We start from the raw sequence: 27,885 nt of genomic DNA, 5'->3' as shown, positions 1-27,885 counted from the left end.
GAAATGCACTGCTGTTTTTAGTGAAGATCTCCATACATCTGCCCACCGTGTTCCTCTTTGGGACTACAACCTGCACTATGTGCTGTTGAGAATTTGGGGGTGTCCACCACTGTTGGGTCCCCCGTAGCCTTGGAGGCCACTTTGCCAGAGCCCCTCTGCTAAGTGCTCAGCCCCCACCACCTCTCCCTTCTGATGCAGTTTGCCTTCCCTATCCCACAGGCAGCATTTAACAGGGAGTGCGGGAGTGATGGGAAGCGCCTGTGTGGACACGATGGTGTGCAAATTTATGTTACCTGCAAAACCCCTGGAGTTACCCACGACAAGTCAGTCTCCTGTGACCCCTCTTGGGTGACCCTGTCCGGGTGACCGGGGAGGTGTAACTCAGGAGGCGAAGGGCTTCTTCTTGTGCGGGTTTTTCCGGGCTGCGGTGACGGGGAGCGGGTGGTGGCTGCGCCCGGGCATCGCTGCTCTGCAAACCGAGCGAACGACGTGGAGAGGGCCGGGTTGCCCCTTTGCCAGCTGGGCCGGGCAGCGCCTCCCCCGCCTCCCTGCAGCCCTCCCCTCGCTCGGGGGCGGCTCTCGCCCCTGCATAAAGCCGGCGGGGCCGGGCGCTGCCCCGAGCTGCCCGGCCATGCACCCCGCACCGCGCCGCGGAGCGTCCCTGGAGGCGGCGCCCAGCCCGCGGGACCCCGGCTGGCAGGTGGGCAGCGGGCTGGGCACGGGAGGAGCGGGGTGGGCACGGGAGGAGAGCAGGATAGGAACGGGGAGTGTGGGATGAACACAAGTAAGTGGAGCAGGATGGGCACGGGAGGAGCGGGGTGGGCACAGGTGAGGAGAGCAGGATGGGCACAGAAAGTGTGGGGTGGGCATGGGAGGAGAGCAGGATGGGCACGGAAAGTGTGGGATGGGCACAGGTGAAAGGAGCAGGATAGGAACGGGGAGTGTGGGATGAACACAAGTAAGTGGAGCAGGATGGGCACGGGAGGAGCGGGATGGGATCCTCGCTGCCCAGCCCCGGGATCGGTCCTGGCTTGCGGAGTAGAGCAGCTTTCATGCAGTCACAGCTCGGGCGTTTCGCTGTTGCAGTTCTCGGAACGGGGATTTGGGAAAAACCGTGAGTTTCTGGTCCCGGTTATCTGGAGAACAGTAATTGGAGAGGCCTGGGGTGCGGCTCCTCTGGTGTCGGTGGCATTGGGATGGAGCTGCTGTTTCTGGATAAAAGAGGGGAAAAAAACCTCAAAATGTAAATGCGAGCGAGAATTTAAGGTAGAACAAAAGCAACTTTTGGTGTATCATTGCATAGGAGACAGAGTGATATAGCCCAGAAGAACTCACTCCTTGCTTTATTTATAGAACTCACTCCTTTTATTTATAATATTCCACATTATAGTGGGAAATTGCTTAGTGCATCAGAGGTCAGATAAAAGCAGCACTAAAGCAGTTGATAAAGTCTGTAAAATTCCTTGTGAAGACAAGAATGCTGACAGTAAAATTTCACAAAAATATTGCTTTGCTGTATCCCTGAGATACTTGGATGCCAAATAAGCTGCTCACTAAACTTTTGGTTTAGTGTCTGAGAGTTTAATCTTAGGAAGAACTTGGGTGTAGCTGGAAAATGTAATGTGATATCTAGTTGTGGTTACCCCTAACATTGTGTTTTCACGCTTCCCTAGAAGAGTGTCAAAAGGACAGTGACAAAGTAAGCAGCTACTTAAAGGGAAGAGAATATAAAATACCCATTGGCATTTTTTATTAATCATTATTAATGTCAATCAGTATAAAATACTTTGAAAATAATTTTTCTTCTTCAATTTATGAATTGAAATGGAATTTTTTTTAGGCAACTATGTATCCATCTGTATCTTTCTGTCTGTGAACATCCTTTGGGGAGAAGGAGAAAGGGAAGATAATTGCTATGGGTCCCAAAAAGTTCAATCTTTAACTGGACAGCACCTAATTATCTATCTAAGTAAAGGTCTTAGATTATCCCTGTGTATTTTCATCAAGACACAGTCAGGCTGGGGGAAGATCAGTTACTGATTTGCATCATTAATAAAAAGCATCAATGCAATATTAATTCCCCCTTCACCCTCAAGAAGCCCAAATGAAATACCATGCAAAGTAAAAGTTCCAGATTTTATTAGAGCTGAGTTGCTGAGTTACTGATGGAGAATAAAATATAAGTGAAGTGCAGTCACAGGAGGAAAGGAATTACTTCTGTATTACCATTTTCTCCTGTTGCCTTGCACCCAAATGGTTGCTGCATATTGTCTTCAGTATATTTTTTAATTAAGGCAAAATATTAGTTTTGGTGTAGGGTTAAATATGTATATGGCGTGCATTTGGCATTGTATGCATCTTAATTTCTCTTGTCCAATCTGTAATTTCTAAGTTAGAGGTAATTTCTTGATATAAGAACATTCTATGTTCTGTTGATTTTCTTCATTGATTTCTTAAACATATAACTTGTAGATGTTGCCACCTGATCCCAGACAGCGTGTGGGCTGCAGCAGCAAAACACAAAAGAAGAGCATTAGTTTTTGGTGCAGGTATTCTGTGCCAGCTGTGCACCTCATAACATTGCATGCAACTGTTTCAAATGCCATAAAGGCTGATCCAGGCTGAAGGCAATGATCCTAGATGTGGAGTCAAGTTAACAATCTGCATATTAGCCTCTTCTATAAGCCAGCCCTACATTTATTGCCTTTAAAGACCACCACCTAACTCTACTTGTAGTGGAGACTTCTTTGCTTCTCCTACAGCAGCACCATCTGAATAAGATTTGGCTCACACAAATGGCTCTCTGCACTTGAGAAAACAACCCATGACCTGTATGATTGTGGTGTTTGTAGCTTTTTATTTTCTGCTTGAAGTGAGTTTGCTCAGTGTCTGTTCCTGGCTCTTGTACTGGAGATCTGACACTGAAGTGTGCTGGGAAACCTGCAGGCTCAGCTGAACCCTGAATGGGCTTGCCACACACTTCCAGCAGAAAATTTGATGTCTGCACTCAAGCTGGTGGAGTTCATTGACTTTGGTGGATCAGAAACAGTGCAATGGCCTGACACTCTTGTCCAGGCTCATCATATTGTGGCGACTCATTAGAAGCGGGAACCCAGTCAGAAATCCAAATATTTTCATTACATCATTAAATCTGAAGAGACTGTATAAGGGAATAAAAGGAACTGGTGCATTTTTGTTTTGCTCTTTTCATTTCTGAAAAGGTCTCAAGATAGTGATCTTTAAAGATGTGTCAGATCAAAAAATAATTCCAAATAGCAATAATGTAGCTTCTTTCTTTCTCTCCTCTTTCTCACTGATTCAATCAGAAACCTCTCCTTTCATTCTTTCTTTTTTGCAAAATTTTAAGACATATGGGGGACAGTTTCTGCTCATAAGCCTGGTATTTTTTCTTTACTTCACATTTTCTCCATTCTTTACAGTTTCAGTATTATCTCTATTTATGACCTGGCTACATGCAGCTAAGAGTATGATCTGTGATAGCTGCTGATTTCCACAGAGTCACACAGGAGTGTGTGTGATCACTAGTGAGGTACAAAACCACACGGTCTGACAGTGTGGGGTGTCTGTGTTTTAGTGTGTGATTTGGGTGATTGTGCCAAGGGTTTGACACACGAATTAGGGGACATGGCAGATGGAGCAGCTTGGCTGTGATCAGAGAAGGACTGTCTCTATAGCCAACAGATTCTGGTCAGAAAAACATTTTACCTCCTTAGGTTTGTCTCCTTGCCCTATGAAAACAATATTTTGCAGTTATGTAACAAGAGAGTGATTTTTCAGTTCTGATCTACTGAATCCTGATTCATCTTTTCCTACCTGTGTCCTGCGGGATTTGGATTATTCTCTTTGCCAGTGTTCACTGAACTTGCTAACAAGTGTTTTGTTCAAGATACTATTTCTTCTGACATCTTATTGCTCCCTTTCCTCCCAGTAGCAATGCTAGTTATAAACTATACATTAAAAATACTTTCTGCATCCTAGGGAATGAATAAAAATGTCCATAAAATCATTAAACTAAAAAAAAGGTATCTTGGTATTTCAATCTCTCACAAATTCTGTCTGTGACTAACTTTATTCTTATTATTGCGTAATAATTGAATTAATATTTTTGCCTTTGTGGTTGATTAAAGCACAGCATTACCCAAGACACCCTGAAATGCAAAAACTTACACTTTTTGCACTCCTACCCATTCAAACAATTTTTTTTGTTGGTTTGCATCTAGTTAAATAAATCAGCTTACATGATGATTGAAGATAACAAAGAGAATGAAGACCATGCATCTGAAAGAGGAAGAACAGCCATCATTTTTTCCTTGAAGAATGAAGTTGGAGGACTTGTAAAAGCATTAAAACTCTTTCAGGTATGTATGTTATCATCTTTTAATCATCACAGCAGCTCTGCATTTTTAAATTGCTAGGGTAGTTGGAACACACTAGAATTGATTACATCTATTTATTAAGGATGGCACCCAAAATTATCCCCAAAGGCAAATGTATGCCTCAGAAATTAGTTGATGGCTGGCTAAAACTCTTATCTGCACTGACTATACACTGAGAGAGGTTTGTCTTTTCCCCTTATGACAAGAAGATCAGCACCCAATGGTTTTGCTGGGAATAAGAACTGGTCTGAAGCCCCTGCTGATGGCAGGTAGGCATTTGGGGTATTGATCTGTACTGTGGGCAGTGCAGTGCCCTTGCCACACTGTCCAGCCAGACTGAAGGTGGCAGAGGAGCTGCAATTGCACAGCTGCTGGGCAGGTGCTGTGTGAGGAATATGTGCAGTGCCACTGTGCTCTGGTGTGTGGCTCTGCATGCTTTAGCCTGGTGTTTTTTCAACGTTCCTAATATAAAACACATCATTAAATAATTCTTCAGATTAAAGAAAAGTGAAACTAATGTCCTGAAAACTGCTGCTTTTAAATCCCTTGTTTGCTTGTGAGATAATTATATGGTAACTTGATTGGCATTTTGGTGAATTTTGCTAATCAGCTTCCTATGGGAAGGATGAAAGAAAAAGGTCTATGAACTGAAACTTCCTTACTGTGCCTTTATGTGCTTCCCGAATGTAAATAAAACTGAAAGAACACAGGTTTGCTTTTATTTTCTTCTGAGTAGAAAATCAAACCTTTCCCCCCCTCCAATAAACAAATTGCTATCAAGAGATACAATTAACTAAAATAGCTTCACAGGGGTGGTGAATAGTTCATGGCAGTAGAATGTTGATTTGAAAAACTATTTTAACTTTTAGTCAATTGTTTTTAGCCTATCTCTCTGAGAACATTGCTTCTTATTAAACAGGAGAAGCATGTAAATCTGGTACACATTGAATCACGGAAGTCCAAGAGACGAAATTCTGAGTTTGAGATCTTCGTGGACTGTGACAGTAACAGGGAACAACTGAATGAGATATTCCAGCTCCTGAAATCCCATGTCAACATCGTCTCCGTGAGCCCAACAGAACATTTCAATGTCCAGGAAGATGGTAGGTACAAAAGGCAGTTCTGATAAAAATGTAGTTCCAAATGTGTTGGTTCTAAACCTTTTTATGGCCCAACCTGCACTTGTGCCGTGTCTTCAGGCTCCTGCTACCAGGTACCTGTATCTGTGTTATGTGTGAGCGTAGCCTGGCCTGAACCAGGGAGTTCAGGCTTTGTCAGGCTGTTACAAAATGTGTGTCTGCTGTCTGTGCTCCTGTCCCTTCCCTGCACAGCCCAGCTGGCACCAGTGGGAGCCCTGCATCCGTGCAGGTCAAAGTCTGAGTGCAGGGCTCGAGTACACTACGATGGCAGAGGTGTGACACTGACAGTTCAGACACTGGGCAGAGTGGAGGATGCATTCTGCAACTTCCTCATTTAGTTCTTGATTTTGTTGTCTTTTTTATCCACTTTTAATCGTAACTGGCTACTTAAATTAGTATGACAGAGGTGCCTTTTATTTTTAGATACTGCATGTTGTGTTTACCAGAGATGCCCAAAATTCAGGTCAGCAGGAAGCTGGCCCCATGTGTTTCTCAATCATTGTGCTTGGGAAGGAGAGATCTGGAGTTCTTGGATAAAATGGCTTACTGTAGCCCTAAGTAAGGGAAATTCAATCTAAACAATCTCCTGATCTTTTTAAGTAAACTGAAGAGCATTGAGGCAGAAAAATAGTGTATTAACTGCTCTGCCAAGGGCTTGGCAAAAAACTCTCTTAGACTAAAAATACCCCAAAGGAGTTGGTAGCAAAGCTGTAGTGATGCTCCTCTCTCAGGCAGCAGGGTCTCCTTCTCCTCCTGCCCCCCATACCTCTCAAGGCAAAGCTGGATGCTTCCCACATACATAACCACGGAGAAACATCCATTTCCCATGGCCAGTAAACCATGATGAGAGGACCCTAACCTGCTCCCGCTCTGCCCAGGGACCACAGACAAATCACTCTGTTCTCCTTTGCACCCTTTGTGCCCTACGAGATTCCCAGCAGTTGTACACAAGGAGACCTTGTCTCTGTGGGATCCTCTAGATGTTACTCTAAATACAGCAGAGAAAGCCATGCTAACTTTCCTTCCCAGAGGCTCTGGGGCTGGCTGTGCTCTGCAGGCAGTCTGTGGCAGTGACCAAGGAGGAAGTGTGAGCTGGAGGCTGGTGCCAGATAGGCAGAGGACTCCCTTGTCTTATTGATGCCCCTTTAATTTATGGAGTGAGCTGTAACCACCAGAGCCGTAGCTGAAAGCAGCGTTTCCTCCCTGGGTGTGCTGGGTGTTATTAATAATCCTGTGGATTCCATGCCTTCCCTAGGCATGGAGAACGTTCCCTGGTTTCCGAAGAAGATCTCAGATTTGGATAAGTGTGCAAACCGGGTGCTGATGTACGGGTCTGACTTGGATGCCGACCATCCCGTGAGTACTTTTCCCTCCCTACACTCAGTAGTTGGAAATGTACTTTGTGGAGCTGACCTAAAAAAATTGCAGCTTTTCCTCCTCCCTTTCCTCTCCCTCAATGGCGTCTCTGGGGGTCTGAGCACCTTCTCTTGGTCTCTTTCTTTGTTCAGGGAAGACTGACTGAATTCAGTTCCTGTGCTTCTCTGCAGGGCTTACTTGTGGAAGAACTCCAGATCTGGGCCCTGAGTGGTCACATACAAATTAAAGAAGCTGAAAAAAAGTTATTTTCAGGCAGGCTTTCTTCGTCCTTTTTCTCTCTTCCTTACTGAGAAACCAAACTATTGGTATTTGGGCAGTGAAAATGGGCAATTTGTTCTGTATTTTGAATAATCATGCAAGTAACAAACTTGGTATAAATACTGATATGACTAAAATGAATCCTTCTCTACGAAATATATAGTTGCATAAATCAGCTGATTCCTACTTTGGAGCATTTGCTCAGTTCACATGTATTAAATATTTCAGACTACAGCTATGAGTTTCCTGCCCACTCCTTTCATTCTTTCACATCATACTTTTCTATTCCCCAGCTGAAGAAATGTCAAGTGTCCTGTTTTAAACTGATTTATTTATTATGGCTTGGAAACTCATTGAACTGTGCTTTCCTTTGTGCCCACCAGGGTTTCAAGGACAACGTTTATCGCAAGAGGCGAAAGTATTTTGCAGACCTGGCTACGAACTACAAACAGTAAGCTTGAATTCTTCCAGAAGAAACCTTCTGGGTGCTTTGAAATAACAGCAGAATGGGCTGTGAGGAGCTCACCTTCCTGGGCTCAGATCAGGCTGAGACATGCAGGTTCAGCTCAGGGATCAGAGCCAAGGAGGTGAAGGGAAGGAAGATGTGGGGCAAGATGAGAAGGTAGATCAATGCAGCTCTGGTCAGTCAGAGGCTGTGTGGCTTGGCCAGCTGCTCTGCAAAGGAGAGGAAGGGGAGGCAAATCCCAATGTACATCCCAGTGACCACTGAGAGTATACTTTCTGAGCAAATTTTAAAACTTGAATTTTCTTTCCTGGTTCAAACTAGCATGTGTGATGTGTAGATAAGAAGTTTTCTGTGAAAATAAATTCTAAGAGCTTCTGTCTTTAGAGATGCTTCTTGGCAGGGGGTGGAGCTCTTAAAGCAGTAAGAGATTCATAATCCAGTGCTGTAAATTCTTTCTAAATGTGATTTTCATGCAGCCTGATTGAATTTAGGTGTCAAGTTTCTCAACTGAAAATGACCTAGAAAGGTCTGTATTTAGAGTTCTATTGCACTGTGTGTTTAATGCAACTGGTTGCTACAATCCCAAGTTGATTACTGTCAATGTGTTGTTGACAGAGATTCCCTTGGGAAAGCATTTTCCATGCCAGTTCCCTGGCTGGCAGTGGAAATGCAGTGTAACACTGGCCTTGCCATAATCCACTTTATCCAAGGTCCTGAGGACTAAGTAGGAAAGAGAGACTAAAATTAATATGCTCAGACAGGCACTGGTCTCCTCTGCACAGAAGCATGATTTTTACCTGATGTGTATATTTAGCTGCTGTCACACAATGTGTTGTTAATTTAGGGAGTTCTCTTTTCCAAAAACAAATTAAAAGGGTAATGGAAAATAATTGCAGACTTAGAAATCCAACATGGAAAAGGATGTGTTATCAGCTCCTGAAGCTGTGAAGAGATTGTGTAGGTATTTTAAACCTCCCTCTTGGCATTAAACAATTAAGAAACTGTTTACAGAACCAATGCTTTAAGTGAGGTCTATGCAAAGATTCCTGACAACTGGTTAAAGAGAAAAAAAGGCAAATCCTTAGACTAAAAGCATTCCAGGACATAGACCAGATCTCACTGTGTATTTGACAGAGTCTAATGCCAGGTGTCACAGTCATACAGGTGTTTAATACTAATAGTAGGTAAATGACTCACCTCTTATTAGCCATTTTCTAGGGAATGTCCTTTCTTTCTTCCTCTTCTCCTTGCAGTGGTGACCCAATCCCCAAGATTGAATTCACTGAGGAGGAGATCAAGACTTGGGGGATTGTGTACCGAGAGCTTAACAATCTTTACCCAAATTATGCCTGCAGAGAGTACCTTAAAAACCTGCCCTTGCTCACCAAACACTGTGGGTACAGGGAAGACAATATCCCCCAGCTGGAAGATGTGTCCCGCTTCCTGAAAGGTAATGTGCTTGTTTTCTAAAATGTTCTGATTTTCAAAATAAACTGAGGTCCACTGCAAATCCCACTATTTTGTAGGCACAAAGAAACATTTGTGGTGATTTGTGTTCATTCTGGTCCTTTAAGAGGCCTTTTGGCCATTTGTGTTTTAATGTATCATATCTTCAGTGCATGCAGTGATATGTGAGGGGCAGGGTCTGAAAAGATTTTTAGGACTGGCTAAGGAGATCCTGGCTGTATTGTTGACTCTAGGCATGGAATCCTAGGAAATCCACTGGCACAGAGGTAGGGCCATTTTAAAAAACGTTGCTCACTCTTAAGCCTATGCCTAATTTTTCTAATCATGCCTCATTTTCCTACATGCTTTTGAGCCAAGGTAGTGCTGTGGCTGTCACCTCAGCTCCAGCAGGAAAGCTGACAACGTTGTGCACCCTGTGCTAAACTAATATACAGTTTGTCTGGTCCCTTTCAGAGCGCACAGGCTTCACCATTCGCCCCGTGGCTGGATATCTGTCACCCAGAGACTTCTTGGCAGGATTAGCATTCCGAGTTTTTCACTGCACTCAATATGTCAGGCACAGCTCGGACCCTCTCTATACACCAGAGCCGTGAGTCATTCAATCCTGGGGTAGAATTTGTGAGAAAGTTTTGAATCTTGCTTGCCCAGAGCCAAGTTACTTAAAAGTTGTTCAAGAACACCAGTATAAAACTTATTTTTAAGGTGCTGAAGACTCAGCCTTCATCCTGAATGTAATGAATTTACAGCATGCTGAAGTGCCACCTTCGTAAGTGCAGGATTTTCAAAAGTACAGCTTCCTATAAGAGATCTTTTACTGATATCACTGTGTACAGTTAGTTTATTATCCAGTTGCCTTGCAAATGGGTAGCTCAGACCTTAATTTTAGGCATCTTCATTTGAAAATCTGATTATGTGCACTTTATATAGTGTTGGTATGATCTGCTCTGTTGCTTTCAGAGAAATGGGTGACACTTTTCTGTCTTTTGGGTAATGAAGTTTAATGCAAGACATTGTGTCTGTTCAGTGGTGTTGCTTTTTCACTTTGCCACAAAGACAAATCAGATTTCTTGTTGCTTTGATTCTTAAGATTTTTTAAAGCTTTATGAGTTTACATTCTGTTAGAAAACTTTCCCACACAATTTCCATAAACAACATATTGTTTTACATTCCTTCATGGGGATAGAGAAACTTAATGTACTAGTAGTTTGTCCAATGTCTTTAGAGAGGTGGCCCATTCACTCTCCAATCCACTGTCACCTTTGGAAAAGTATGAAAGTTGGAGTCCGAAAATAAACTTTCTTCTTTACCTTGCAAATACAAGTAGCTTGCATCATACTTTCACATATCATATAACAACAATTTCTTGCTTTGTTTATTTTTCCAGTGATACCTGCCATGAGCTCCTAGGCCATGTCCCTCTTTTGGCTGAACCCAGTTTTGCTCAGTTCTCCCAGGAAATTGGTCTTGCATCACTTGGGGCATCAGATGAGGCTGTTCAAAAACTGGCAACAGTGAGTGTTTGATTCTATCAAAAGCTTTGATAGAATTTGATGGGGATTCCATCAAAAGCTTTGTGCTTTACTAGGCTGATCCCATGCCATCAAATAAATTTAGAACTTCTCATCATGTTAGCCACACCAGCTGCTAGATCTTTGTGTTGCACTGGTCCCTGGGTTTTAAAGCATGAAAAGAATTTCCATGCTAGGAAAAAAAAGCCACTTTAAAGTTGGAATGGTTGGTATTTTTCTTCACTCTGCTGTCAAGTAATGGTTCGGTTTCTAGTAATAGCTTACTTCTTGCAGACTGAAATTTTATGGTCTATTTCTTTCAGACAAAGTCTTATTTCTTCTGGGAACATGATTCAATGATTTGAAAGTGTTATATTTCTTTAATGTATAGAATGAATTGAAATTATATGGTATTGAATATGGTGAGTGATAGCATTAGATACCTTTCAGTTGAGAAATTAAAATTCTATAAACTAAACTAATTTTCTGGATATCAGCCTCTGGATGCCTTAGCAAGAGTATTTTTAAGATTAAAAGTACATTTTGATGAAAAACAATTGGTGTCAGTTATGCAAGAACTAGCTTGCTGATTTTTAAAATTTCTTTTCCAGTGTCATGTAGCTAGTGGTAGAACTTGTACTACCTTCAGTGGGAGCAGAAATAAGCCATCTATGAAAACTGTTCCTTCCTGTATAGCTGCAGAAATCCTGAAATTCAGCAAACAGAATGTCTTTAATTTTACAGCACACTAAGCAAATGAGAAACTAATTGCAGTGGGCTGTTCTCAGGTACTCAGAGATCCTCTCTATCCAGTGCTTGTTTTAAGCTGAGGCTGTGATTTCATGTCAGTATTTCTCAAAACAGATTTACACCTCGATGTTTGCACTGGCATTAGCATCTTCCAGCCCAGCTGCGTGATCTATAACATCCACCTTTCTTATGAGAAACATGCAATCCTGTGGTTCTTCATCCTTCCATTCTGGCTTTCCTCCTCTCTAAATGTCTCAGGATAACTGAATGACAACTATCTGATATTTGCAACTCTTTGATGCTACCTATAATGCTACCTCCCATCTAGTTCACCTCAGCATCTTTGATGAAGGCTGAATTCTTTTACTTCCTTCTCTTTCAGTGCTACTTCTTCACGGTAGAGTTTGGCTTGTGCAAGCAAGAGGGGCAGCTACGAGTTTATGGGGCTGGCTTGCTCTCTTCCATTAGTGAGCTCAAGGTAAGAATGGCTACTGCTTGTTTGCCTCTTTTCTTTGTATCTCATTATTATTGCCACTGTTTCCCCCTGCTTTTTATGAAGTATAATTTCTTGATGTTATTGTCCAGGTAAGTATTTTCAAATCAAAGTTTTGTTTGTTTAACCAGATTCTGAAAATATTACTCTTGTTTATACACAAACCTTGTGTATAAACCTTGTTTATACACAACCCTTGTGTCTGTGGAGTCCCTTTTCTCACCCAGACTGACAGAATATGACTGTTCAGATTAATTCAGTTTGTTAGGCTTTAATCACTCTTCATCTGCAGATAAAAATTTTAACATGAGATGCACTAAAATCATCTCACATAATCATTTTTATTCACTTTATCACATGTCATCTTCCTCCTGGATTCTTTGGATGGTGATGTTCCTCTGACCCATGGTAACACCTTATCAGCACTCACTCTCTGACAGCGCCAAAGTCAAACCTTTTGATCCAAAGGTCACCTGCAAGCAAGAATGTATCATTACAACTTTCCAGGAGGTTTACTTTGTTTCTGAAAGTTTTGAAGAAGCAAAGGAAAAGATGAGGTACAGATTCTGCCCCCCCCACCCCCATTCTTTTTATAAAAGCAGATTTGATTTTCTATCTCTACAAAAAATGTGGTGTAGCAGCACCAAATCCTTTTAGTCTTATCACAGTTTTCTAACTATTTTTCGCAGTAAAAGAATTTTGGTTAGTATTTTCTTAGCCTTTCAAGTATTGGGTGGGGACTGTTTTTAAGTACTTTAAAAAAGTGGTTATTGATACTGGCTGCATACAGAGAATGCATTTGTGGTTTATGTCTTACTTATAACACCCTCTTTTGGTTATAGCACACTCATTTTTTTTTTCTATTTCTTTTTTTTTTTCTTTTTTTTTTCTTTTTTTTTTTTTTTAACCTCAACAGAGAGTTTGCAAAAACCATCAAGCGCCCCTTTGGGGTGAAGTACAATCCCTACACTCAGAGTGTGCAGGTCCTGAAAGACACGAAGAGCATCGCCAGCGTGGTGAACGAGCTGCGCCACGAGCTGGACATTGTCAGCGATGCCCTCAGCAAGATGGGCAAGCAGCTGGAAGTCTAACACCCTGCCAGCACTGGGCTGCAAGCCAGTTCTTCCCTTTCCCCACTGATTTCTTTCCAGGCATATGATGTGTTGCATGCAGGACTCACTCCTTTACACATGGAAGAATGAACGGCCCATAAGAATACGACAATTTTATCTCATTGCTCTCTGTAAATTTCCTCACATAAATGCATTCCTCCATCCCCCTTAGGTAAAAAAGGTCCAGAGTTGCCTTTTAGAAGCTTGTAGGGGGATGGAGAAACTGTTAGACTGGAGAAAAAGTGGTCTGTGGATCAGGGCTGGGATCAGGTGCTGCAAGGAGGTGGCTTATGAGGCGAAAATAGAGTAATTCACCCTAGGGAGAATTCAATTTTTGACTCCAGCAGTCTACGCTACTGACTGTAGAGTGCTGAAGACTTGACAGCATAGAAGCTGTGGTAATTCAGTGTTTCAAAGCCTGTGCTACTTAGTTTGAGACTTGGATGATTACAATGCACACATATAGCTGGAGGTTCAACATGATAAAAGGGAGGGGTCAAATCTTGCTTTCAAAGGGATTACTCTTGCCACAAAGAGTTGCAAATGTGATGTTTGGCATGCTTCTTGTATAAGGCAGAAATACAGCTGTTGCCTGAAATCCCAATTATGTTTATTTTAAGCAATTTGCTATTGACTAAGAGCCAGGGTTTTTGTTGCTGTCCTTGCTATTGCACCTGAGGGAAGACCTTTCCTTACAGAGATACCATTTGCCTTTTTCCTGATTGAATTAATTTAGCAAAAAATACATCAAGCATTGACTTAGCATGAAGCCCAAAATCATTTCCAAACTGCAACTTTGTATTCAAAATAGCTTAATTAGCTCTAAAATAACATCAAAGTTTAAAATAACACCCAAAGCTCATAGACCAGCGTGTTTTATGGAAAAATAAACATGCTGTTGATTGCTCAGTCACTTTTTTGACCTGCACAAGCTGCACAAATATACATTTAGCTTCTTCTTTACCTGACCTGAACACCTTCATTCCCTGTTTATCAAACTATAATTGAAAGGCCCAAGCATTTCATAGGAATTCGGTGGCTACAAAGGCAACAAACTACCTTGTAGTGTAAAGTGTACCTGATCCCAAAAAGCACTTTAGAAATGTAGGCAAGCAATGTCCTGCTGAATTGTCTGCATTGCACAGTAGCAAACTTGCCCATGTCGCGGGTCCCCCAGTTCCAAGCACCCTGCAGGGAGTGCAAAGCTTCTGTTTCACTTGTTCTGGCATGGACACGTGTGCAGGATGTGAGACATTTGAGTGGGGGATCTGTGATGTGCAGGGTGCATTTGATAGGGGGGATCTGTGATGTGCAGGGTGCATTTAACAGCACCCTAGGGTCTGGTTTTTTTATATGTAGATCTTATCAGGAAATCCAGAAAGTGTGCTGGAAGAACGATCTGAAATCTTAAATACACTGGAGATGCTAGTCCAGGATTTTGAGAACTTGAAAGGACTTTCATGAAACCTCTGCTTGAAAATTAGTTTGAGTTTCATATGCTTTCTAGTAGGACACCTCTGCTCCACAAGCAATTGCCAGGCCAACCTTTCCAAGAATACTCACTGTTTAAATCAAGACTAGGTTGTCTTTTCTGTGGCTATTAACCCACTATAACTTTGTTTTAAAGAGCATTTAAGATGTAGAATTATGGTCTACAATATTTATGGCTTACATTGCACTTAATTTAAAAATAGATTTTAGGAACTTTGTCTTTCTAAAGAAGAAATGTTCTTCTAAGTGAGTAGTAAGGGAGGATTTGTTTTGTCTGCTTCTGTGATAACAGTTAATATTCAGCTACAGTTTTAACAACATTGGATTTTTGATGTTGTTGAAATATACATAGGTCTGTGTTACTTCAAGACTTGTCTGAACTATGTATATGTTCTTAAACTTGTTAAAGTAGCACCTACTTTCAAGTACTTTGTAAAACCAGCAGTTGTATCTTTATTTGCATTTGTGTAGCAAAACAAAAAGTAAACTGCTAGAAGTAATACCGAGGCGACGCATTTATTTCCACGGCACTAACAACGTGTGTGCTTGGCTTCGCCTACCCAAACCTTCTGTAAAACGATGATAATTTAAGTATTTTAAACCATTATGGAGGCTTAAATGTCAACGAAATAAAGGAGTTGCTGATAATTATCAGGAGCACCCAAGCCCTTTACTTCGGCACCGTAGCAATAAACAGATGGGAGGAAAGCTCAGGTGTTTACAATTTGCTGGGTGGGGGTGTGGGTGTTAAATGTCATTGGAATGGGTCCCAAAGTCTCTGCGTGCTGTGGGCAGCGGGTTTGCTGCAGAGCCCGGGCAGCTCAGCTCCTGACATGGGTCTGCACAAACCTCAACTTCCGAACTTTGGGAGAAAACAGGGCGTTCAAGGCGGGATGTGTGGCAGGCGGCTCGGAAAGGCTGCGCCTTCCCAGTGCCTGAGCCGGGGGGAAAGGAGGAAGGCAACATGCGGCCGGGAGTTCAGGTCAAAGGCGGGTGTTCCCCCTGAAAGCGAGAGAGAAAAATCCCACAGGTGCGTGCCACGGTGGACTCCTCCCTCTGTTGGCAGGAGGTCGCAGGACTCCTCTGTCGGTTTTTCGGACATAAACACGAGTCGCCCGCTCGGCGGTTCCCGGCGCGGCGGGCGATCCCGCCCCGTGCCCGCCCCTTCCTGCCCGGCCCGCGGGCGGCGGGAAGCGCCGGGCCCGTCCCATGGAGCCGCGGCTGTTCGCCTGGGTGAGTGAGCCCTCGGCGCGGCCCGGGCTCCCGGCGCTCCCGGCGCTCCCGGGGCCGGGATGTCCCGCTGCCCCGGCGCCGGGAGGGCGGCGGGGCCGCCGCTGGCCCCGCCGGGACGCTGCCCGGGGCCGCGGTGTCCCCTGGCGGGCACACGGCAGCGAGAGCCGAGCCGGGGCATCCCTCACGCTGCCGGGCTGGGGCCGCTTCGCCCTCCCGGGCAGGGCGGCTGGGATGGTGCTGATGTTGGGATACCCGCGTGTGGCTCCCAGCCCCTCGGGTCCTTCTGCAGCTCGTCGCGTGGCTTTGGAGGCTTGAAAAGTCACGGCGAGTTACGGGAGGTTGTGGCACATCCTTTAGGAATTGCGTCTGCTAAGTGGTACCACGCTCTAAAGCGCGCATCAGCGGCTGTGAGACAACAACTCGGTGTGCCTGTGCAGCTCCGCTCCCGACATCTCAGCCCCCCGATGGCTCCGGGCTGGGGCCAGCAGCCCGCTGGTTCTGTGTGAAATGTCCGCGTTTCTGTAGGCGCAAACCGGTTATTGCTGAATGCGGGCTTTTAACATTCACCCAGTGCTGCATCTTTCGGGGGAGGTGGAGGATAGATTGAGTGCAGATGGGCGCACAGGTGAGGTAGGGTTGGTATTTCCTGGAGATTAGCAGCTGTGAGCCTTGTGGAGTTGGAGTGTTGCTGTTGTGTGTGCGATGGGGAAGGTTATGGTACCCCCTTTTTGTGAATGAAGGTTGAACTGCTGGACACAGAGCTGATATTGACTAAGAAATTCCCTGACTTGTTAGTATGTTGACAATTGCTGTTTTCCATGGTGGGTTTAGCACCTATGTATTTTGTACCTATATATTTATACTACCTGTCATTAGTATATTTTCATTTGGATCTCTTTCATATGAAATATTTAGTTAAGGAGATGTACATGTTTCTGATTTACTTTTTTAGGTTCCAAAAAAAAGGTCTTTCTGCTCTCATTTTGGAGGTAGCCTGCCAGAAAGCAGTGGCATGAATAAGACCTTAGTGATGAGTGGGAATCATTGGCATTAAAACAAATATGTGACAATCACCCTGATAGAAAGGTTTGCCTCCTTATTAACTGTGAGTCTGCAGCTAAAGCTCTAACAGGTTGTATTCCAGTGTACTTTTTGAAATGCTGGGGCTGCACCGACACCCTTACCAATAGCAAAGGTAGGACACTCCTGGGAATCCTATGTAATATCAGGGGATTTTTAGGAGCAAGTTAACCCTTGGTATATCCTAAATATGGTGGTTCGTCCTGGGAGCATATGTGTGCTTCTTTTGTTAACTTTAAAAAAAATGTGTTCTTTTTTGTGTGTGCATTTGAAGGGTGCAAACAGCTATGGACAACTTGGTCTTGGTCATAAAGAGGATGTGCTGGTTCCTCAGGCCCTGCAAGATGTTTCCTGCAAATATCAAGACATAGCAAGCATTGCTGGAGGAGGGGGACATTCTGCAGTTATAACTGGTAAAAACACTGCTCTTGCACGGGGTGTTGGGCTTTTAATCACTTTTTTTGGTGTGTTTCCCTCTTGGTTCAGTGCTGCCACCTCTCTGTGGCTGCTGTTTCTGAGCAAGTACAATCCTTAGTTGCAAAACAGCTTCCTCTCTTCCCAGTTAACTCAATATTTGGGGAAATTGGGGAAATTCCTGTTGCTCATACATTGTGTGGTTACTTTGTGGCTGTGTGAGGGCTGTTTCTTCAGCTGTTTCTTTCATACAAAGATCCCAGATTTTCTGTATTGAGGATGGGGGGTGGGAAGGAGTAGTCAGAGATTATTTAATCTTAAGAAGTGTTAAGGTAAGGACCAGGACATAACATCTGGCCCTTGAAAGGTTGTGCTGTATGCCACAGCTAATTATGGTAAAGAAGGAGTACAGACAGATGTGAACATGATTAAAAAAAGCATCTTGGTGTGAGAGGTGCCTGTCTCACCATATGGATTGTGTCCCTTGACAGATCCAGCTCTCCACAGCTGTAGTTATTCAGAGATATTTCTGATGCATCAGAAACAACTGTTACTCTTATTTTTTACTTGATTGCAGTGCCTGAAGTGATACATAATCACTGTCCTTGCTTGTCACAGGATCTCACAGATACAGCTTTCTCTTTTTAGTCTGTGAAGTGGAACACAATTTGTTTGTTTTTCTTCCAGGTGCAGGACAACTCTTTGTATGTGGCCACAACAAAGATGGGCAGTTGGGATTGAATCACACAGAAGATGTGCTGAGTTTTACTTTGTGCACTGCCCTGTCTGGCTTTTGTGTAAAACAAGTTGCATGTGGCTGGGATTTTACAATCATATTAGTAGGTAAATCTTTCTCTACCTAAGAGCTGAAGAAATATGTTGATGTAGAGAACACGCTGAAAATTCCACAATGCTATTGCTTGTGTGATGTGAGGGACCTGGATGAGTTTGAGAAGAGGCTCATGGTAACCTCAGGAAATTCAACCAAGCCAAGTGCTGAGGCTGCAGCTGGGCCAGGACAGCCCCTGGTACCAGCACAGGCTGGGCATGAACAGATCCAGAGCAGCCCTGCCCAGAAGGGCTTGGGGTGCTGTGGGTGAGAGGCTGGACACGACCCAGCCATGGCACTCCCAGCCCAGAGAGCCAAACGTGCCCTGGGCTGCACCCAGAGCCCCGTGGGCAGCAGGGCAGGGAGGGGGTCCTGCCCCTCTGCCCTGCTCAGAGCCCACCTGCAGCTGCATCAGCTCTGGGGGCCCAGCACAGGAAGGACAGGGACCTGCTGGGGTGAGTCCAGGGGAGACCACAAAGATGATCAGAGGGATGGAGCATCTCTCCTGTGAGGAAAGACTGAGAGAGTTGGGGCTGTTCAGCTTGGAGAAGTTCCTAACCCTGGACAAATTCTCTTAATTTTATATGGAATTTTGTTTAGCAGTGAAATTGGGATTTAGGCATTCTCTGAAACCTGACATATTTGAAAGATGGCTTTCACTTTATAGCAAATACTACTGTAATCACATTCAAAAATTTTCTAAGAGTAATGGATTCAGAACTTGTTTGCAGCTCATTATCAAGTACCCAATTGTGACATCCATAATCAATCTTAGTAGTACCTTACTTGACTAGTCCCAGCCACATGATAAATCTCTCTGACATCAGTGGAGCAGATTGCATAGTAAGGTACTACCTACTTTGATTAGACTGGCATAACTGAGGCCATGGTGTTCTGTATTTTGCACATCAGACACAGATTTAGCAAAGGAACTACCACCCCTGTAATTGTACTGTATGGTGGGTGCATTGTGGTCACAAAGCAGCACAGCCCCATCATAAACTAAAGGCTGCACCTGCCCTGGGACAGCTATGACAGGAGTGATGCTTCAGAACTGTAAAGGAGCCCCAGAAAAGCTGCAGAGGAACTTTCTACAGGGGTTTGTAGTGATTGGACAAAGGGTGAAGGCTTTAAACTGGAAAAGGACAGGTTTAGATTAGTTATCAGGAGGAATCCCTTTACTGGGAGGGTGGTGAGGCACTTGCAGAGGTTGTCTCAGAATGTGTGGATGCTCCACTCCTGGAGGTGTTCAAAGCCAGGTTGGATGGGGCTGTCAGCAGCCTGGGACAGTGAGAGGTGTTCCTGCTCATGGCAGAGGGAGCTGGATGAACTTTAGGTCCCTCCCAGCCCAAGCTGTCTGTGATTCCACGTGCTGACACTCACAGGTTTTAAGCTACTTTCCTTGCAAGCTGCATCACTCTCTGTTCCTTGTGTCCCAGTGAACTTAAGACTTTTTTCTGGACGTGGTGTGTCAGACCAGAAAGTCTTTGGCCTCAGGGGCTTTGTAAGGGGACTTGTTAGGTAATTTCTTGAGCTGCTTGGCTGTGTTATTGTGCTTGTTATAATGTTACAGTGCTATTGCTCTTGGCTTTACTGTTCCTCCTCTAACACTTCATTTTTTGCAGGATCTGGCCTAGTGCTGTCCTGTGGGTCAAACTCTTTTGGACAACTGGGACTTCCTCAAATTTCAGGCCCGTGCTTGATTCCACAAAAGATTGAGGTAAATATTTAGAAGGTTTTGTGCTTTATATTGTTTCCTGCAGCTTACAGAGGTCATCTGACCTCAATGGGCTTTAATCCAGACTCTTCAACTAATTTTTTATAGTGCCTATCTGCTACAGATAAGCTTACAAAGTAAAGGCCCAAGGTGAATTGAAAGGTTGAGGCTGCTTTTCTTGCTGTATGAAGTTTCCTCCTTCTAACAGAAAGTTGATTCTTTCACTTCTCAGACAAGAAATTATTTAGTATCATGGCTCATGCCAGATATTCCTATGTTGCTTTTTCAGTGTAGGAGAAAGAGGGCAGCTGATCCCTTAGGTGATCTCTAGTGACTAGGAGATTGTTCACTTGATGTTTGCAAAACCCTGTAAGAGCAAGACAGGATGGGATGGGAGGTAACAGAAGAGGGAACCTTCCAAATCATTCCTGAAATCTGTTTATGTGGTGGGAAGCTTTCAGGTTTTTCTCCAGGGGAAAACAAAATTCTATCAGTAACTTGGCAAGACTGAACAGATTAATGCCCACATTACTGCCTATCACCAGTAGTTACTGTGGAGGTTTTGGTGTAATTCTTGAGGTACACAGAGTTAAAATTAAGAAATAAACATATTTGAATCACCAACATTTCTGCTTTCATGTGAATATTTTGGCTGTGTTTTTTTTATTTATTGCCACAATGCTGTGAAACCAGTTGCTTTGCTGATTTATTTTTTATTTTTTGAAGATGTTCCCACTAACTCTTATTAGTCAAAATTTACTTTGTGATACAAAATGTTGATATGCATTGGGATATGCAAGCTGGAATTGTGAGCACTGTTTTCTTAGTGTTCCATTTCTGTTTGGCCTATTTTGTTTTTAGAGGCACTAAATGCAAAAAGCAACTAAATTATAATTTTCTTTTATTCGCATAGTCTCTCAAAGAGAAGGTGGTGAGTGTTGCTGCAGGACTGAGACATGCCCTGGCTGCTACAGGTAAATATGTCATAATTTTAATCTTTTAAAATGATCTGAAAATTTATCTGAAAAGATACATAATTTTTTTAGTAACAAATGAAATGGGATTTTAATCACTTGGAGGAGGAGAGGGAGGAAAAGAGGATAAATTTTATCTAAGCTACTGTTTATTTTAACTATCACAGGGAAAAAGACACCTTAAAGTCATGGACTGTAAGATTTTGGGACAAATTAACATGAATGATAAACATTCTAGAACTATCTTCCTGGAAAATCATGGGGAACAACTTTTACCAAGAATTCAGAGAGTCTACTGGTATCCAAATTAACTTATCACTCTGATGATAAGTTAATAATAAGTTAATTTTTTGATGGATGGACAACATACTGATTTCTTTTTTCTTATTCTGAAACAAAACATAAAAGGAGTTTTTTTTCAGGGAGAAGGGTTTCTGCTCAATCCAAGTATCTTAGGATTTGAACTCATTATAGTGTAAAGTATTTGAAGTAACTTCATTTTGTATAGGAGCTTCAAAATGGAGCTGCACATAAATTGTGGCTTTTTAAATGATGTAGTTGAAATTGACACCTGGAAAATGACAAGAATGAAACTAAATTTCTCCTGCTGTTATTAGAGACTGAGTTTGTTCATGGTGTAACAGTAGAAATCAAATCCTTCCTTTTGGCATGGTTGTGTTAAAACTGAGGAAAAACAAACTACAGCTGCTCTTGTATTTGGTTTAGTTCTGGGTGAACTTCAGTATGGATTTCAGGTAGTGGAGCTGAAGGTGCACAGGAGATGCTGGGAAGACCAGTGGGATCTCTGGTGTTTGTATGGACAGTGGGAATTGAGATTCCCAGTGCTGCACTGTACAAATGGGCATCAAGAGAGGGAAAGGGAAGAGAAAGTACAAGAACTTTGTATCCATTCCTGAGGTACTGCTCCCCACCTTAGTTTTCTTACCTGTAAACTGAGACTACAGCTCTTTGTCGCTTGTTGGCTTCAACAGGGTTATCTGAATGTTTTTTGGCATAAAGGTCTTTTAAAGTGTAATTTGAATTGGTGACAATTACTTGAATGAATGATTGTTCATTAACGTGTGAAGTGATTTTTGCTGGTGGTTGATGGGTTTTAATCTCTTCTATTTGTGTTTACTCTGAAAAGACAGAGGTTTGGTGCTGCAGTGGGGAACTGGGATGGCATCTCAGGCAAAGCGTGCCAGCCAAGGAAAAGCCCTCCCTCTGTTCTTGACAGCAAAGGAGCCCTGGGAAGTGGCAGGTAATCCAGGAATCTGCTTCCTTTGTGTGGGTGGATAGAGCAGAAATACAATTTGGAGTGGTATGTTGTGGAGGCACATTATTCTCTCTCTCAGGATTTTTTCATTGAGGAGCACAGAGGAAAGAAAGAGAAAACAATTTCTATTTCTGCTCCTTGTTTTTCCCATATGGAAAGTGTTTGGAGAATTGTTTACCTGGAGTGATTGCTTGATTGGATTCTGGTGAGGATTGTTTGAGCCTGATGGCCAGTCCAATCCACCTGTGGCTGGACTCCAGGGAGAGGGTCACGAATGAGTTAGAGTTTGTAGTCAGAGAAAGTAGGTTTGTAGTTCTAGTATCTCCTTTAAATAGTATATTAATATATTATAGTATAGTTATAATAAAGAAATCATTCTACCTTCTGAACTGGAGTCGGACATCGTCATTTCTTCCCACTGGGTTCACCTGCATTTACAATAGTATGTATCTTCCTTTTTACAAAGCCATGTGAAAACATAGGGTGGAGTACCTGAGGGATAGAATGGTCACAGAAAATCATGATCTGTGGGGAAAATGAGAGTCCTGGCATGTGTGTGGCCCAAAGGCAGAGCCTTTTGTTATAACAGTCATCACCATCCCGTTACACTTGTATGCATGTTTGTGTGTGAATTGATGCCTGCTGTAGAAATTTTATGTGACTACATTTTTTCCAGGCCTGGAAGATGTAAAGGTGAAGGCAGTTGCTGCAGGCTCCTATCATTCGGTGTCCCTCACAGGTAAGCCTCAAGTATAGAGGTAAAAGTCCTCATCTCATCCTTCAAAGGTTTCTCTGCTTTTGAAATATTGTTAGTTTTGGCAAAACTGGTGAAATTTGATCTGGCCTAGTTAGTGCTGGCAATTGTTCTGTAATAGTTTTGCAGTCTGAGAACTTTCCTTTTGTTTTAAGAGCTGGATTAATGTTTTGAGCTCTCTGAGTTTTGTGTGTTTTTCTTGGGGTTGGGTGGGACCTTAGCCCTTATGTCATTCAGGGTCTGGGCTCTTAATGGCTAAAAATTCAAAGGATTTGTCAGTCTCTGGAGCTGCAGCAGGATGCCCTCTTGGGTAGCTGGTTACTGCTGGGACCAGTGCAACCCCTTGCCCAGGGAGAAGAGGCGTGCTGGGTGGCTGTCCCAGGAAAGGCAGCAGAAGCAGGGTAGCCACAGCAGTGTGAGCTGATGCTCCTGAATGGGGCAGTGCAGGGGTGTGAGGAGGCCTGGAGCTGTCTGAGATGTCTTAGGCAGTGTGCAGATCTGTGGTGCAAGAGCACAAAGCTTATTTGAAGAGCAGGAAGCTGCTTTAATTGGTTAGGCACTTCCATAATGTCTACCATTTGTTCTTTGATCCTTAGGCAGTGCTCCCATGCTGGAGTACTGAGTATCCAGTAATGAAAGTCTAATAAAGATTTCTTTTATTTTGACAGATTGGGAGAAGGGGAAACAGAATAGCTTTCATGCTGTAATCTTACAGTTTTGAAGTGTGTAAAATATATTGAACCTTATGAAGACAAGTCTTTGCCAAACTTCACAGGAACAAGTTCTTAGCAAATCTGCAGCCATCTGGTACCTCTGTCATCATTAAAGGAGCACTGGAGTATTTGCTTATGCAGATCTATAGAGATTTAGTTGTATGGGGAGATGTTCCAAGATGTAAATTGTATTGATTTGAGATGCAAAATGTATGCAAGATTAGTGAAGACAAACTGTAAGAACAAATAAAATCTACTTTAGATAATTGGCAGTCTCTATTTAGACAGTGAGCAGATTATTCTTTCATGCTTTTGCTTTTTATTTAAGAGAGCGGTCTATTTGGCAGCAGTGGGACCAAGATTGAAAAAATAAATGCCAAATACTTTTATAATGTGATGCTGTTGCTGCCCTTCATACTGCAAGATAGTTATTACTTTAAATATTTTTTACTTTAATGATGCTTGATATACTAAAGACACTACTGCAGGGTGGTGTGTTTAAATGGGCCCTTTTTTCTATGAATGCCTTCCACTGTGGTGCAGTTTTATTTGCCTTTGTTCCATGATTTCCTGCTGCTGGGATGTCAAATACCTGCAGCCAGGCAGGTTTGGGACACAGCTGTTGATGTGGGTTGTTACAGATCTGGATTGGGAGTTCCTTGGAAAAAAGTATGGTAGAGTCTACTGGTTTCCAAACTGGCCTGAGCCCTCCAGGGGTGAGAATATGGTACTAAGTCTAGTGTCTAAATTTTTGCTCAAACCTACTCAAGAGATAAGGGTGGAGCATGTGACTTTTCCCGGGATAAAGAAAATACACTGTTTGTAAAAGGAGGGGACAGAGGCAATGCATGCTAATGTGGAATATGAATGGCCACAGTATTTTTCTTAGTGTTTCTGTCACCTCTTCTTTTTTTTTTCTTTTTTTTCCCCTCTCCAGAAGGAGTGTGTTATTCTGGAAAGGAATTTATCAGTTTTAGTGGAGAATTTGAATATTTGAACAAAACAATGCTTGACTTGTTTTTCCTTTTTATTTCAGTTGTGTTGTTTTAAAGAGGATCATGGCAAGTTCTGCAGAAAACTCTCAGTACTGGCTTCTCCTCCCACTCCTTACCAATTTTTCACTAGCAGTAGTGGAATTCTCCTGGTTTACTCTTTCTATTGCTGTTACCAAATTGAGATTATTAAATATACTGTAGCCCAAATTTTACTTTTTTTTTTCTTTTCCCTCTGAAAAATTTCTGTCATGGTGCTTGCAATGAGTTCAGTACTAACCTGAGACATCCTGATTCCTTGAGTGTTGTGGAGGTGTGCTCCAGACAATTCCATGTTGGAACATACATGGCTTCCAGTCTTTCTGGGCCCACAATAATGTGCAAGATTTATTTCTTATACTTCCAGCTTGTGCAGGCTGGCAAAGACTTCAGGGAGGCCTGACAGCTCATGTTCTCTTTAAGTGTTTTTTGTGGATATTTTTTTTTTTTTTTTACTGTGGAGGCCCAGGAGCTGGGGGGAATAGTTTTGTCCTGAAAAGATGGAACTAATGATATGTCATGTCTGCAGAAGGACTTGTGAGCAGTTACAGTGTCAGTGTCCATTGGTTCTTAGGCTGTGAGCAACTCCAGCTTGCATTGATGTAAAGGACTGTGGGTATTTCTGTGAAAAGATTTATTCCTGCTTGCAATCCTGGAGTATACATTTGAACAAATACTTCTTTTAGAAAATAGGTGTAGAAGGCAAGTGACCACTTGCAGCAGTCACTCGGGTGTTGTCTAGTGTGATTTTGAGGCACAATAATATTTTAATTTTGTGTTATGATGGGTGGTGCCTGCTTCAGTTGTGTGTTCATAGCGTCATGTCCAATTCCTTTAGGAAGTGACTGTGCAAGGTGAGTTAGGGGACACTGGATTGTCCTTGCTTTGGGGGGATTTACTGAATTTGCTGAAGCTGAAGGAGGCAGAATTGGTATGATCAGAGCTGTGAGTCTGGCTCTTGTAGAGAGGCTGGGAGACTGTAAAGCAGAGCAAGAGCAGCCAACCAAGCTTTGAATTATTTGCTGCAGTCCAGAAAGTTATTTACTGCATGTAATCAAAGCTTTGGAGTGGAAATAATAGCTGCAAGGACAGGGTGGACAGAGAGGGACTGCTCAGTGAATGTCTCCAAGAGGCTTTGATTTTCTTTTACTCAGAAAAGTTGACTACTGTGGTTAGTTTTTAAATAAAAATTAGTCTTTGTTATAAATAATCTAGGCAGTTTGATCTGAAAGCTCTCACTGCTTCAGGGAGTCTGTGGAGCCCTCAGAAAATAAGCTGTGTTGTTAAGGCCCTTGCAAATATTTCTGATAACCCAGTTACAATGGTAAAGAATGGCAGGAAAAAGAATACAGTGAGAACATAAATTGAGTGAAATGTTCTTTCCTCAGCATCACTGAACTGAGACAGAGCCTGAATCTGGTGGTATTAGATCTGTATCCCTTTAAACAGATTTTACTTCTCTCTCTGTTGTAGATGAAGGACATCTGTATGTCTGGGGCAGCAACAAACATGGGCAGCTGGTGAGCAGAAGCATCTTTCTTGCTGAGCCCAAGAAGATTGACACTCTGTGTTTCTCACATGAAAAGATTGCAGCAGTTTGGAGTGGCTGGACCCACCTGGTGGCACAGACAGGTAGGATATTTAAAAAGCAGGAACATATGGCATCCAGACAGCAGATTTTAAGTTGTTTCTTTCAGGCAAGCAGTGTTCTTTCTCACTGATAGTGGCTGGACACACAGCATAGCAGCTTCACCAAGTTCAGTTGTCTTTTGAAAAATGATGAGGACAGCAATCCTTTGGCTGCTCTTTTAGTAGGGCATTAAGGGCAAAGAAAATAGTATGTTCATAAGAAAATCAGTAAACTAAAATAAGCTGGCAGAAAATATTTGGAAAAGACAGGTAAAAAGAGGCCTCGTTACACTTGAAGAGCATTTCCTGAAGGTGAAAAAGAAAGCAGATTTCATGTTGAAGCTGCACTTTCCTGGGAATCTTTGAGATGAGGGCAGTGTGAAAGCTGCCACATGTGGAAGCCTGTAGGGTTAGATTCTTACCTAGGAGAAGAGGAGGAGGGAGGAAGGTTATGTAACAATGATATTCATGTGTAAAGGGATGGTTGAGCTGATGAAGCTCATCCAAGTGTGAAGCACAAAAGCAGGAGGGAAAGGTAGATGAGATGGAAAGGCAAGACAGGCATCTAAAGCTATTTTTTGGTGTTTGTGTTCTTTGCTTCTCTTGTTGCACTGTGTGTAGTGATAGTTAAGGCTAACAAGAGGGTGAAAGTCTTCCACAGAGGAAAAGGAATAGCCAGAGCTGTTATGTGTGACTGGAAAAACAAATTGGTTGCTTTCTGTTTCATAGCATTCATTGTTTGATATCAAAGTATGTGGGAGAAATGTGTAAAAAATCTAAATAAGCTTTTATGTAATCTAAATCTCAATCAGTTCTTTTAGCTATTTGTAAGAAATGTCTGAACTCTGATTTTTAGAGGATGCTGTACTGAAAATTTGAAAGCTGTTTGGACATTTTTCAGGTGGAGTGAAAGAGTTTATCTCAAAATCTGTAGTTCTTGAATTAAATGCTTAAAGTCATCCTCACTGGAACAGAAATGGTAGAAAGAAACTATTAGTCAGGATAACCTGATTTTTAGAGTGAGTCTTGACAAATTGGTTTGCTTTCCCTCACTATTTCTTAATAGAGCATGCCCACTAAATAAAATTTCCCCAGAGTTTTAGTAACTTCAATGTTTCAGTTATGTGATACTTATCTGTGGGTATTATAGACATGGAGTATTTCAGCAGGTGTTTTTATACAACAAAAAGTGTGTCAAGGGACTAACAGGGCTGTTTTGCTGGTGAATGTTTAAAAAGAATTTATATAAAAATCGGCTGACTTTCTACATCTGCATTAGAAAACTGGCCAAGTGATGCAGTGGCACAAGTTATTGCTGAAACCGTATTTCATCTATTTAGAATTTTAAATATCTTTGAAGAGCAATGGACCTGAACCTAAATCATCTGGAATAAGATTTTGAATGGCCTTTGCAGCCTCCAGACACCAATCAGGATCCCATGGGAATTTCAAGGGTTGTTCAGCTACCAGACATAGTGTGAGCTGGAGCACTTAACTCTTTCTGAAAAATCATTTGCTGCATCAAACTTGCAGCTGAATAACTGAGAAATGCAGCCTGTCCCCTGCATGCAGTTCTTCCCACCAGTATTTTTGCCTCCTTCTGCCAAAGGAGGAAATGTTGCTTCAGTTTCCTGGTGCTGAAGTCATAAACCAAACATCCCCAAATGTTATAGCTCAGTAAAGTTTTTTTTTGATCATGCAGCCCCTAATATATTTATACTTATTTATAAATTAGACATATAATGTGGTAATATACGAACTATAATATATGTACAAT

The 27,885-nt window shown here is 42.5% G+C and overlaps 2 protein-coding genes across 8 annotated transcripts in view; both read left to right on the top strand.

The window, feature by feature from the left end:
* Window positions 1-542: 542 nt before the first annotated feature.
* On the top strand, window positions 543-15,106 carry TPH1 (tryptophan hydroxylase 1). Of its 2 annotated transcripts, none has more exons than XM_085581477.1 (11): window positions 543-700; window positions 4,242-4,379; window positions 5,317-5,500; window positions 6,792-6,892; window positions 7,555-7,622; window positions 8,993-9,087; window positions 9,558-9,693; window positions 10,489-10,615; window positions 11,745-11,840; window positions 12,279-12,412; window positions 12,772-15,106. In XM_085581477.1, the coding sequence occupies exons 1-11, from the start codon at window positions 632-634 to the stop codon at window positions 12,944-12,946; spliced, it is 1,323 nt and encodes a 440-aa protein (XP_085437603.1). In that variant the 5' UTR covers window positions 543-631; the 3' UTR covers window positions 12,947-15,106. The 2 variants fall into 2 exon arrangements, with proteins under 2 accessions (XP_085437603.1, XP_021381343.3); XM_021525668.3 differs by having other exon boundaries at window positions 544-700; window positions 8,891-9,087.
* Window positions 15,107-15,234: 128 nt separating this feature from the next.
* The window catches only part of SERGEF (secretion regulating guanine nucleotide exchange factor), a 141,147-nt gene continuing 128,496 nt past the window's right edge, over window positions 15,235-27,885 (top strand). For 4 of the 6 annotated variants that reach the window (XR_014955961.1, XR_014955960.1, XM_085581480.1 and 1 more), the window contains exons 1-8: window positions 15,235-15,691; window positions 17,046-17,184; window positions 17,873-18,028; window positions 19,640-19,734; window positions 20,645-20,705; window positions 21,853-21,966; window positions 22,658-22,720; window positions 25,953-26,111. Coding sequence is in view for 4 of the 6 variants with exons in the window: in XM_085581480.1 (XP_085437606.1) it covers window positions 15,668-15,691; window positions 17,046-17,184; window positions 17,873-18,028; window positions 19,640-19,734; window positions 20,645-20,705; window positions 21,853-21,966; window positions 22,658-22,720; window positions 25,953-26,111 (811 nt within the window). In the remaining 2 variants the exon portion in view is untranslated. Of the gene's footprint in view, window positions 15,692-16,234; window positions 16,513-17,045; window positions 17,185-17,872; window positions 18,029-19,639; window positions 19,735-20,644; window positions 20,706-21,852; window positions 21,967-22,657; window positions 22,721-25,952; window positions 26,112-27,885 lie in introns of those variants that run through there. The other 2 variants (XM_085581481.1, XM_085581478.1) reach the window with 2 other exon arrangements.

The sequence above is a fragment of the Lonchura striata genome, chromosome 5, assembly GCF_050655825.1.
Source record: "Lonchura striata isolate lonStrDom1 chromosome 5, ASM5065582v1, whole genome shotgun sequence".
Lineage (NCBI taxonomy): Eukaryota > Metazoa > Chordata > Aves > Passeriformes > Estrildidae > Lonchura > Lonchura striata.
Note: the sequence above shows the minus strand (reverse complement) of the source record. Positions and strands in the feature narration are given on the sequence as shown.